At 40.6% G+C, this 12,998-nt stretch overlaps 1 protein-coding gene across 34 annotated transcripts in view; it reads left to right on the top strand.

Annotated features, from left to right (window-relative positions):
- PTPN5 (protein tyrosine phosphatase non-receptor type 5) overlaps window positions 1–12,998 on the top strand; it is an 81,989-nt gene that overhangs the window by 45,550 nt on the left and 23,441 nt on the right. For 26 of the 34 annotated variants that reach the window (XM_083839012.1, XM_083839018.1, XM_083839024.1 and 23 more), the window contains 5 exons: window positions 1,729–1,895; window positions 2,795–2,914; window positions 4,730–4,813; window positions 8,747–8,985; window positions 12,297–12,486. In XM_083839012.1, the coding sequence (XP_083695138.1) occupies window positions 1,734–1,895; window positions 2,795–2,914; window positions 4,730–4,813; window positions 8,747–8,985; window positions 12,297–12,486 (795 nt within the window). In that variant the 5' untranslated portion in view covers window positions 1,729–1,733. Of the gene's footprint in view, window positions 1–1,679; window positions 1,896–2,794; window positions 2,915–4,729; window positions 4,814–6,361; window positions 6,468–8,746; window positions 8,986–12,296; window positions 12,487–12,998 lie in introns of those variants that run through there. The other 8 variants (XM_083839016.1, XM_083839022.1, XM_083839020.1 and 5 more) reach the window with 4 other exon arrangements.

Below are 12,998 nucleotides of genomic sequence, written 5' to 3'. Positions count from 1 at the left end.
GGGGTCAGATGTTAAGCGTGTGGCCAGTGTCTCTGGATGGCGTTTGGGTTGTGTGTGTTTCTTGGAGGGTGGGGTTTTCATGGGCTATGCATTACTGGCTGGAGCCTGAAGGGCAGAGAGGTAGAGTTCCCGTGACCTCTTCAGCTGTATTTCAGAAATTGTCTGCTTTTTATTAACAAGTGCTATTTTTCAAACTGTTTTCTTCCAGCATTAAGGATGCATAGATGGAAGTGAAAGGAAATTTACTATTGAGAAATACAGGCTGGTTGACATTTCTGATACTACCTTTTTAATTCCATATTTTTTGCACATTTTATTGCTGTATGATTAATATGAAAATGGCATACATACCTGGGTGTATGTCTCTCTAGGTGTGTATTCTCAGTGTTTCCTGAGAAACACCTGTACAAAGACAATGAAAATAGCTACCTAGATCCACTTACAGCCAACGTACCCTGCTGGGGCCATTCCCCCTCACAAACTGAGTGGAGATATCTTGAACATAAGAAACAAGTAACCTGAGCTTTAGTGAAAGTACCAGGCAGTACTTTGCAGGTGCTCCTTTTTGATTCATCTCTGGGTCTCCACAGTCATTGCACATTGATGATCCTCTTGCTGTTGAGCAGCTGTGGGAATGGAGAGCATTGCAGGAAGCCATTAACACTTCCTAAATGCCTTGTTTTCTTATGGAGGCATGTCCTAAGGTCTGTTTCAGTAAAGGGAGGGAAGACTATTGAGTAGTGGGAAATTAACAGCTCGTGGAAATTAACAGCTCGTGTTCCTTCCCACTCTCACGATTTTGTGTTTTAGAAATCAGAATGTCAGATTTCCATGAATCCTTATCCTACAGATGACCAGCCCCTCAGATGATGCATGAATCCAATGTTTCTTTCGCCTAATTAGAGCTGTGGCTAGTTTCTGGATGCTTATCCAACACAGGCTTACGATTCCAAGACTTTTAGAGAAATATCTGATGAAGAGAGTGTTCTGTAGAAACCTGACGAATTTTCCTCATGTGGAAAGGGGTAAATCAGGAGTATTTACAGCAGATAGGTCTGATCTTTTACTCCTTTTAACTTGTAAATTAATTAATGTCTATGCATACTGTGTTCAAAAAGCTGTTACTGTGGGACTTACCACTCCAGTGCATATTGCTATTGAACGGAATAGCGTTATAACGTTATTAAAATAGCTCTTAAGTACAAATTCATCCACGAAGTAAGTGTTTAGACTTAGTCTGTGCCATAGAACACTCAGCCAAAAATCCAGAAATCTGTAATCAAATTAGACAAAACAGACAAATAAGTGGAAAGGAAGAAACTGAGGCAGGGAGGGACAAAATGGATTCTCTGCCATCATGCAGCTGGAGCTAGGAAGTAGCACAGATGGTTCCTTTTTTTAAAAAAAAAAAAAAAGTAAAAACAAAAAGGTACAGCGATGTAAATGAGAATGCATTAACAACAAAGCCCAGAATCTGCACCTCCGGAAAGAAAGGGAAAATAATTTATCCGCCCACACTCACTTTTTTCTGACGAAGGCAGGTGAATACAGCTGCACTAATAGAGTGTGACGCTCGCAATCCTGAGCCGCACTTACTGATGCAGAACTGAGAGGTAACCATCGTCTTTAGGAAAACAATAGTTCTTGCAGCCTCCGCAGTGGCTGCAGGGTTACGTGCTATTCGTTCCCTGCACATGTCATTTTCATGTGAAGGTCTTTCCAATCCAGCTGCGATGGAGTCCATGGATGAAGCTGAAGGACAACCAGGACAGCTGAACAGGAAAGAGCAGTCCCTGAAAGCCTCCCAGAAAACAGCACTGCTTGGTTGGGCTGCCTGGTGGAATGGATTCATGACTGGAGACAGCGTGTATCTGTTTGTCCTCTCGCAGATACTGGTAAGGAAGCTTGTCATCACTTTGAAATGCTGGGACCCTTCTCTCAAGCTTTCTTGTCTTGGGAGGATTCTTCCTCATTAGTGGTGGACATAGCAATGGACAGAGCTGCAGTCACCTCCCACAGCCTTGCTTTGCAAACAGCTTTTGCCTTTGGATGTCCCAGACTCCCATCCCATTCCCTGCCCCTTTGAAAATGCCTCCTTTGTAAAATGGCCAATCTCACAACTGATCAGTTTTCTGCAGCTAATATGTTTGGGGGTAAATAACAACCTTATTAAAAAGTGAACTGGCAAGTATACCCTTTAAGGTTCATTCCAGTGTGCCCTTTGTGGTAGGAAGTGAGGGTATACCTCTCTGTGAGGGTGCTAAATGTAACATCATTGTTTTTGTCATTTTATGTTAACTGTGGTGAGTGTAGCAATTGTGATTCAAATGAAATGCTTCAGTATGTGTGTGTATATATTTTTATAGGGATAAGTGTGCGAACATTGCTATTTGTGAGAGCTTTGCATAGTATGAGATAGACGTTTTAATAACACCAAGTTCATTGAATTCCAGTTTTGATTTAAAAGTGATAACACTGAAAGGTCAGAAGTCAGAGGGATCTCTGCTCTTTTGATGTACAGACTACCGTGGGCAATCATTTTGCTAGTATAGATCAGAGTAAGCTTGCTGAACTCACTGATAAGCATCTAGTTCATGCTTGCTGAGCATTTAGCCCTCAGTCTTTTTATTGTTGTTAAGCTACAGCATAGAAAATACCTGACTTCTGAAAGCAAAAGTGGTGATCAACATAAAATCAATGAGAACTAAATTAGTTAATTATGCTGTCTTGAAATGAAAATGAATGTTTGTATAATGAGGGATACTTATTATGTATTTTCTGATTGATTGCACAGCTTCTCTGCATGATGTTGTGGTACAGCGCTTATGGGACCATCCCAGCAGCTCAGAATGCCTTTGACCTGCTGTCTTACCTGCTTACCCCATTTGAACGATTTTTGTCAGGTCAGGGGGAGGTAAGTCCCTGTGCTCTTCTCTCTGATTGTATGGTTGATGTCAGTAGCTTTGCATGATGTTTCCAATATCTCTTTAGACTACATGTATGATACACATGCACTCAGAATAATATCGTGACTGCTGCATTGTGTGTATGTTCTGAAAAGTATTTTCTGAAAGCACTTTCATATTTTATTTTCAAGAAACAGGGCTAGATTTTTGTTTATGATGTTACATCAGCTCAATGGATTTTTTTTTATAACGTACAAATGATTGCAAATGAAACAAAGCAATAAGAAATCAGCCCTTTAAGGCTTAGCCGACATAAAGGAAGAGCTGGAACTTCATTTATTAGAATCGATAAAAATTTAAATTCTGGAAGAATGAATGAAGCTGCATAAAGGGTGCAGATCACAAGATACTCTGTCACAAAATTCTGTTTTTGTTGAGTGTTTAGAGCATATCTGGATGTGGTGAAAGTATTTCAGGTGTACTAGGAGTATAGATACAATTATATCTTCAAAGCTACCTCAGTAAAATTGCTTAACTTCTCACCATGACATAATGACACACATACTGGTATGATTCATTTGATTAATTACTGGGGTAATTATACCCAGTGTAGATTCTGCTAGCATGGACAGAACCTTAATTAAATGGTGAGCAGCTACTTTCAAAAATCAGGTGAAATATAATTGTTATCAGAATGTTTAGATTCATTGTACATGATCTTTGTAAAGGAGGCTAAGCAGTACAAACAGAAAATCTGAGTCAGTGCCTCTTGTGGCTTAAGTACAGCGGAGACTGTTTTCTGTGTTCCCTTAACAGTGTTTGAGCTGCATGTCACCTGTTCTTTTCTTTATTTGAAAGAAGCACTTTCTCTTTGTCCTTCCTTGGTTGGATTTATTATGATGCATAATCAAAGCTCTTCATAGAGCATTGCCTGTATCTTATTTGCAGTGGGCCTATCATTAACAAATTGTTCTTTACAAAATTGTTGATTTATAGGACTTTAACTGAAAACTGTGAGGACTGAAAACTGAGGACTTTAACTGTTCTGTGAGTTCAGTGTGGAGAAAAGTGATTCCTAGAATGCACTACAGGAACACCCTGAGTATGACTCTGTGCAGATGTTCATGCATATCTTTGAGAACTGTTTATTATAGCACTATCTACAGTACAAATTTATACTTGAGAACAGTAAAGGCAAAGAAATTTGACATTTAAATAAAACTCTTAACTCTGAATTTCTTTCTAGCATTTTGTACGTATTGCTGAGAACGAGGCTGGACTCCGAACTACTTAAATATGACTCAGAGCATTAGAATGAATTTCACTGCAAGTACTGTGAATGAACCTGATGACATTCGACAGAATGCATGGAAAATGCAGGAGAGTCCTCTGTGGCTGGGTTCTTAGTAAGGACCTACAAACACAGGAACAGTACTAAACTTAATTCAGAGCCTTTTGCCAAGAGATAAAATCAGACTGACTGTGGCAATGAAACTTGGGTCCAGGCTGCAAAATTCAATAGTGTATCCAGATCTCAATTTTGGAAATATTTATGGGCAGGAAGCAGATTTACTGTTTCAGCAACAGCCTTCACAGTGGAATCTGGCTTTTAGACCTTCAGAGATAGTTTGTCTTCTCCAAAGCCTGGCGTTTTTCTGGTGGTGGTGGTGGTGGCTTTTCCACAAACAAGAGTAGGGTGTGACTAATCCACATGGAACATCCAAGAATGGATGCATACTGTCTGACAAAAAACATGTATGCAGATACTACTATACTGTGCTCTGAAGTACTTCATAATTATTATCGATTCTGTTGTTTTGCAGGACCTGACTAGAATTGGGAGTGTTGTGGTATCATATATCCTGCTCTCTTTAGCATCTCTAGGACTGCTACTTGTAGGATCTCTGGTAAGTACAGTACTGTGCAAACTGTGTTTGTGCCCTTTCTTTAGCAAGTTTTTGTAAGATGTCTACTTTACCCTAAGCTGTTGACGCTATGCCTAGGATAGTTTTAAAACCACATCTGGGCAATTTCTATGTAACTTTTGGCATGCTTTACATAGAGAAATCATGACTACACTGATCCTTAATCAATTTCTTGATGAATTGTGGATTACACTGATGGTTTTTATTCCTTCTGTCTGCAGATGGACAAAATATTTTCTCTTAGAATAGAAGGGATGTGGCCCAGTAAAGGAATCATCTCAAATTGCTGCCTTATGACTTGACCACAGAGCATCTGTTATATGAAGTGGCAGAAAGAGCTGTTGCAGAGCACCAGGACACTTGTGGGTGCAATGTCCTTGTAGATACAGGCCAAGGCCCCAGCTGCAGAACAATATTAGTGGCATGACTACAATTAATCTAGTTAACTGTCAGCCACTGGGGAGCAGGAGCAGTGTATTGTGTTTGTGTGTGGCTGTGTAATAGGCACAAAGGTGTGCACTAGATGGGAAAGCTAGGGAGAAATCTCTCACTTCAGGGAGTTTTAATTGAACAAGGCATTTCTTGCCCCTCTGTGTTGTTCTGTTGAAGTGGGGATGCAGGTAGAACATGGCCTCCTGTCACTACAGCATCTTCAGGCAGCTCAGGAGGCAGCTCAGGAAGCTGAAGCTACGCTGAGTACACGCAGTTTAAGTGATGTGCAATGTAATGAAGTGTATCATAGAATCACAGGACTGTTGGTTGGAGGGGACCTCTGGAGTTGGACATCTGGTTGAAGCAGGGCTGTTGCCAGCACTTGATACAGAGCGTTATTCTACACAGGTTTTGAAAACCTCCAGGGAAGGAGATGTATCACCTCTCAAGGTACCCATGCCTTAACAATATGGTACGCATGGGGAGGAAGATTTTCCTAATGTCTGATCTCAATTTCCCAAACTGCAGCGTGTGGCCCCTGTCCCTTGTGGTATCAGCTGTATGAAGGGTCTGGCTGCATCAGCTCCGTAGCTGCCCTTGAAGTAGTTCCAGCCTTCCATTGCATCACCCCTAGCTGCCTCTTTGCCAGACTGAAAAAGCTCGATTCTCTCCGCTTTTTTCAAAGCTCGTGCTCCACACCCCTGACCTTTTTGTAGCCTTACACTGGGCCTGCTCCAGTTTGTTCATACCTATTTTAAACGGAAGGACCTAAAACTGGACATGTTATTTAATCAATGTGCAGCTGCACCAGTGCCAAGGTGAGCGGGATAATACCTGCTTTAATCTGCTGGCCATGCTCTTCCTGATGTCACCTGGTATGAAGTTTGTCATATTATATACCATGGTGAAGTTCACTCAGAGGCAGCACAGTGGCAAAATCTTATGTTTACTGTGTAAGGTGATACACTTCTTAAAACCATTCTCAAGGCAAAGTAATTAGTGTTAATGTCTACATTAATGTGATCTTTGATGTAGGCAAGGAAGCTAACCTGGCTTATGTAATGTTCTGCTTTTTTGATGCTGCTGTTCCTTATCCAGATGTTTATTTTTTGAGGACAAAATTCGTCTGGTGATTTTGTGACTGCAAATAGTAATGAAGAAAAATGAGACATCTGAGGGTTTTGATGAACTGTGTGCATTCCAGGTAATTGTTCAGCAAAACATTCTGAGCTGGAAATCAGAATAGCAGAGGTGTGATTTCTCTGTATATCCAGCCTATTTGTTGCTGGATGGAAACGTTTTATTGTCAAACCATTCTTAGGACAGAAGGTAACTTCAAACAAGAGCTTTGTGCCCAAAAATCCTGATCTCACTCATTTTAAGCTGCTTTGAATCTATAGCATCACCTTGCAAATGAACATTTTTACCAGTGTAAATGAGAGCTGATTGGGCTCATTAAGTGTTGGTTAAAACTTCTGTACAGAAGCAGTTTTATAACAGCTTCCCTGTAGTTGAGTTTGCTCTGTTTTGTGATCATATGGTCTGCACTAACGGACAGGTCCAAGGTGGATTAGGGCACGAATGTCACTGTGACAGCCTGTTCTCTGGACAATTCACAGAGCATCAGACCATAAGTAATGTCCTGTGCAGTCAGAACAATGGTCTGTCTCTCCCAGTACCTTTTAGGAGTGGGTGTTTAGAGAGCATATGAGCCTGGTCTGTTCCTACTTGTTACCTTACTTCTCATCACTGGTCATGCTGATTTGCAATTTGAAAACATCGGTTTCTACCAGTATTTAGGGAATCAGGTTTAAAATAGTCACTAGTAGGACACAGGCAATACCACAGTGATGGAGCTAAGCAGGATTTCTAGAATCCTAGCCTGGTGGACAACAGACAGTTGCATGAAGGTAGTTTTCTTTATTTTCCTTCTGTCTTTGTGTCATGGTTTTACCCTGCTGGGCAACTGAACTCCACAACTACTGTCTTGTTCCCCCTCCTCAAAGGAAAAGGGGGAGAAAATATGATGTAAAAGGCTTATTGATGAGATAAGGACAGGGAGATCACTCACCGATTATCGTCACAGGCAAAACAGGCTCAGCATAGGGAGATAAATATAATTGCCTATTACTAACAGGCTAGAACAGTGAGAAACTAAAAGCAAACTAAAAACACTTCTCCCCCTCCCATCCACTCTTTTCTACCTCCTCTCCCTGTGCAGTGCAGGGGAATGGGGCTGCGATCAGTCTTCAATGCTTTCTCTGCTGCTCCTTCGTCCTCACTCTGCCTCTGTTCCACACAGGATCCCTCCCACGGGATGCTGTCCTTCCTGAACTGACCCTGTGTGGACTTCCCACAGGCAGCAGCTCTTCATGAACTGCTCCCACATGGCTCCATGCCACGGGGTCCATCCGTCAGGAGCAAACTGTTCCAGCACAGGTCCCCCACGGGCAGCAGCTCCCCCCAGATTCCCTGCTCCTGCGTGGGCTCCTCTCCACGGGCTGCAGCTCCAGCCTGGGGCCTGCTCCTGCGGGGGCTTTCCATGGGCCGCAGCCTCCTCCAGGCCACATCCACCTGCTCCTAGTTCAATGCTAGGGATGAAGCTGGCATGAAGTTTCAGGTATTGGAATTCAGAGGTGGACTTGTAATTTTTAAGGTCCATGTGTAGAATTAAACAGCCCACTGATAATATCTCAAAGTCATCTAGTCTGGCACAGCACCAATGTAAAACAATACAATACAATATTTTTTTAGATTTGTGCTATTTCAAACCCTTAATTAATGCAGAATATTCAACTTTAATGTTGCATGTGTCCTAGAACTTTGCAAGATTTATTATTTAGTGATTATGTCATGCTTTGTAACCTAATTGTCTGGTTTTTAAACAGGCTTCACCACTGGCCAAAAAATGATATAGGCGTTCTGAGCCTCAAAATGAGGTGCATCCAACTCAAGGTCTCTAAAAATGATTGGTTTATATATGAATTTAGGCTATGGTGTCAGGTTATCAAAGATGTGCAGTTCAGGAAAATTATATTTACCTTTCTTAACCCAAGTATATCAAATTGTTAGGTGGAAAACAACATTAATTCAGGAGAGGTATCATTTGTGGAATAGTATAGTAGATTTTGATTTTGTAAACAAATCTAGGAAAGTTAAGAAAGTGAACAAAAGGACAGTGGTGTCACGTTGGCTTGCATGTGATGATCACAAGCACATTCTGCTTCCAATGTTATCCCTGAGTTCAGCCTAACCAGCTCTGTAGAAACCTCTGTGCCTGAAAGCAGGTTTGAATGGGTAGATGTGAATTCCTGTAACACACCACAAAGCTTTGCCTGCATGGAACGTTCCTGTCCTCTTTGATACTACCTAATCCTGATGTGTTACAGTGAGTTGGGATGGTGTCCTAATGACCAATCCTCCAGATTGTATGGAAGGGCTGGCATCAAGCATAAAGGTTTTTTAAATGTTTGTTTCCTCCAGTTTTGGCATCTGCTCAGAGCCCGTCCAGATCCCCCCTTTCCGCTACAAGAGGACAGACGCCAATCTGTGAGCCGGCAGCCTTCATTCACGTACTCAGAGTGGACAGAGGATAAAAATGAGGATGACTTCCTAGATTTGGATCCCGTACCAGAGACCCCAGTCTTTGACTGCGTAATGGACATTAAAGCGGAGACAGATCCAGCTACTCTAACGGTTAAATCCGTGGGCTTGCAAGAAAGGTAGGGTAGATACAATGAATAGGGGGAAGTTTGGTCCCAGATTTTGTGGGCTTAGTTCTGTACCTTGTAGGAAGCTTTATTACCTTTATGACTGTCACTTTCAAATGTGGTTTTAAACAGAAGCAGCTGCTTTATTTCCTGTCTGTTTTCAGTCCAGTCCTAAATATGCAACATATTAATCAACAAGTGCAATTTCCAGATGACTCTTAACAAATTTTATTCAAAAGTGTCACTTGTTTCCTTGAAAAGATACATTTGTTTGATCAGTTTCTTGCCCTTCCCCAAGATGGCAACTACATAGTATGAAAACCAGTATAGGGCAGTGAAAGCTTTTACCACTGAAAGATGGATCTGGTTAATTCTTTTTCTGTCACTTATGTTGAAGGATTAGTCCTTACTCCAGGGGCAAACCATAGTACAAATGGCAATCTGCTGTAATTCTCTTAAATCAGTTAAGTTAGTCAAAAAGTAAATGAATTCCTTTGAAATGAACCCAGGAATGGAATTGTAGGGTGAGCTGATGTTCACTTCTTGAACCAGGAAGGCAACAGAGCTTTTCAGGGAGATGCACAACAGGGAGAGATGAAACTCCTGTGCTGAGATGAAAGGAAGGCAGGAGTGATGCAGCATTGATTTGTGTTGCATTTCTCTGTCTTCACTCATGCATCTCACAGAAAGGTCACCTGTAATAGGCAAAATTTGAAAGGCCCAGAGGTGCATGAATTCCAGAATGCGTGACTGTGGATAGGGGAAGGCTCAGCAGAGTTGCTGAGTGTTCAGTTGGACTGAACTTCAATCCATAAAATTATTTTATTACACTTTACCAATCATAAAAGAGCGTGCATGTGAGTGAAAAGGAAGTACGCCAGATTTAGTATCCTCATCTCTGAGGCTGAAGTTGATTTAAAGTTCCTGTCCTTTATTCTTCTTTGGACCATGGGAAGGCTGAGTTTACATTGTTAGCTGCCTGCATCTTTTTTCCTGTCTTGTTATTTCAATTGTCTTCATGAAACAGAACAAAAATCTTCAGAACAGAAATCCTGTAAAGAAATTCTTGAAAGGTGATGGTGTCATGAATAAGAATGAGTTTATTGCAGGGCCCAATGTAGAAAGGTATCAGCTTTCTTTATTTCCATTTTTTCAAGCTTAATTGGAGTGCTAACCATAGTTAATTCTCATGTCTAAAACTTAAAAGGTAAAACTTAGATTAATTAAAAAAAAAAGTATGATGCTGAATTTCCAAGGCTCCCTGTAACACAGTAAAGTGTTACAGCAGAGCCTTTTAATTTGCAGTCTGTGAGCTTAGAATGTTTTTCTCACACTTTACTCTTGATTACGTTATTCGTCCTAAAATGTCTTTCTTCTTGTATTATATTCTTCTGCTTTAAATATGAGATTCCAGTAATTTTGGGTGCATGTCCCTGAATCTGCTGATATTAGTGAGCTTTGCTGCTGTTTTTGCATTATGGGCAAGACTGAAATGCATCAGTCATTTGTGCTTTGAAGCTTCCTTGATCTCATTCCATCTCTCTTTTTAAAGATGCTGACATTTCTTCTCAGGTGGCAGCTAATTTCAGGAAAGATATTCAGTGTTTCAAGAGAGGTAGTGAGTATCAAGTAGTTAAAGTAGTGAATTAAAGTTAAAAAATTGTCAAGGAAGTAGGGATGGGGAAAAAGACTACAGCTGATTGAAGTTCTCTCACTAGGTAGAATGTGTTATACAAAGATGTAAAGTGAACTTCTCTTCAATATACGCATATGCTTGAGAAGCCAGACCTTGTTTGGGGTTTGGACTATGTTCTGAGAAATCTAATTTACATCAAGCATTGGTCACTCTTCCTTTGTGTTTTTGTGTTTAAACTATCTATCCACCCCTCTTTTTTATCCATCTTGCTTCTGCATCTTTCTTCCCTCTCATTCTTAACCACCCACACCATTAATAGAGTAGTTACTAGCTAAATTCAAACAGCACTGAATGTTACTCTTATGAAGAGACCATCTCATTTCCTCATGCTGAAGAATTGATACCTTTACGTATGTAGCCTCTTCTACCCTAAAAGAACCCAAAGCATTTGTTATCAAATGCAGTTATTTTGGGGGAGGGATGTAGTAGCTCTTTAACAGCACGCAGGATGATAGGGTCAAAATATTTTTGAAAAGCGCCACTAAAGACTCAGTGTCTACCACTAGTAGTCATGTTTCATCCAAAATCATTTACCCATGACTGTGAACTACAGCAGGAGGCTGGCTGCACGTGCTTTTGGAAAAACTCCTGAATCTAGAAAAAGGCTGTGATCCAAGTAATAACTTCTACCCATTTCTCTGTGAGCTGGTCATCCTCATGTGTTTACATGTTTTTTCAGCAGCTTCTGAAAACTCCTCCCAAGTAGATTTCTCCAGCTGAGTGAAAGTAATCAAAAATAGGTCTACTCTGTGGATATATAAACATTATACTTAGTAATCATTGTATGGTATGATGTCATTAATACACTAAAGATATTTAAATACAGATTCACTGATGGCACTTGCATCTTTTTTTTTTGTCTGTGATATGTGAGATTGACAGAAGCTTTGGAATGCTTTAAAAATATTCAATAAACAATGCAGGCATTTTGGCTTTTTCATTTTGTTGTGTGGCTAACTTGTATAAATGCCACTAAAAATTCTCCACTTAGGTTATAAACAGAGGTGCTCTTAACTGTTAAAATATTGGGACCTTCTTTATAACCTTCTCATGATGTACTATTGTTGAAAGCAAGTTTTTTTTAAACAGGTTAATTGTTCACTGTAAAGGATTAGCATCTCATGTATTGATTCATGTTGAACTGGTAATGTTTATCCTAAGATCTCCCCCCCCCCCCCCCCCATGTTGTCTGGGCTACTAAGAGATGGTTATTCAGTAGGATCTGGCCTGAAGAAACCTAGGACCAAGCTTTTCACCTGCGATGTTTAAAATGTCCATATTTAGCCTTGTGATTTACACAAGTATATAAACTTTTCCTGCAGTTGCCTGCTCAGTGCCTTTGACGCTTCCATTTAGGTGACAAAATATAGTTACCTTACTACAGACAACACTTTGATAATATTGGCCTTTGTGTTCCAGTGTACAAAATGATCTTCAGTCTTGTTGAGACAAGAAGCATCGCCAATTTTTCAAAGGTAGTGACAATAATGTACGTAGCAGAACCAGCTGGGTGCTTTTCTAAAGTCGTTGTTTATCTGTCATTGGGACTGCATACATTGCTGACGCATGCTAGCAATGGTGGGTAAGTCCATCCTGTTGTAAGCTAACTGATTGCTCTGTTTTGCAGGAGAGGTTCAAATGTTTCACTCACGCTAGATATGTGTACCCCAGGCTGTTCTGAGCAAGGTTTTGGCTATATCATGTCACCACGGGAACAGTCAGCTCAAGAATACCTCCAGACAGCATCAAACATTCTTACTGAAGAGGAACTGCACAAGAAAGCACTGGATCCTTTCATACTTCAGGCAGAGTTCTTTGTGAGTATCTGTCCTTTCCTTATAGGAGCATCAGGAAAATGGGATGTTGTCTATATTCTATGAGCCTTGCTATTATTTTTCTGCAGGACTAAAATTAGTACATAAAAATTCCACTTCGATCAGTGAAGCCCTAAATGAAATCCCCAAATTCATCATCCTTTGAAATGACAATGTCTGAAAGCTTTCAATGATCTTGTCTCTCAAAAACTACAGAATTGGTTCTGGAAACAACAGCAAAGTCTTGTTTTCACCAGTCTGTCTTTTTTTTTTTCTTTCCCTTTCCTCTTTTCTTCCTCAGCATGCTACTAGTTAATGCAAAATCCAACTTCTTCACTGAAATATAGAAGAAAAGCCTAGTTTGCTATAGACACAGCTTCTTGAAATTTTGAGTTGCCTTAGGGATGAAATTAGTCCAAGCGCATGCTCTTTGTTGTTGAATGTTTGTCATGGAGCTACTTTCCAAGTTGCCTGAATGTTCTCCAGATGACTGAAGCACAGGATGGCTAGGTCAC

Source organism: Anser anser, assembly GCF_964211835.1.
Source record: "Anser anser genome assembly, chromosome: 5".
Taxonomy (NCBI): Eukaryota; Metazoa; Chordata; class Aves; order Anseriformes; family Anatidae; genus Anser; species Anser anser.
This window is presented reverse-complemented; position numbering and strand designations above follow the sequence as displayed.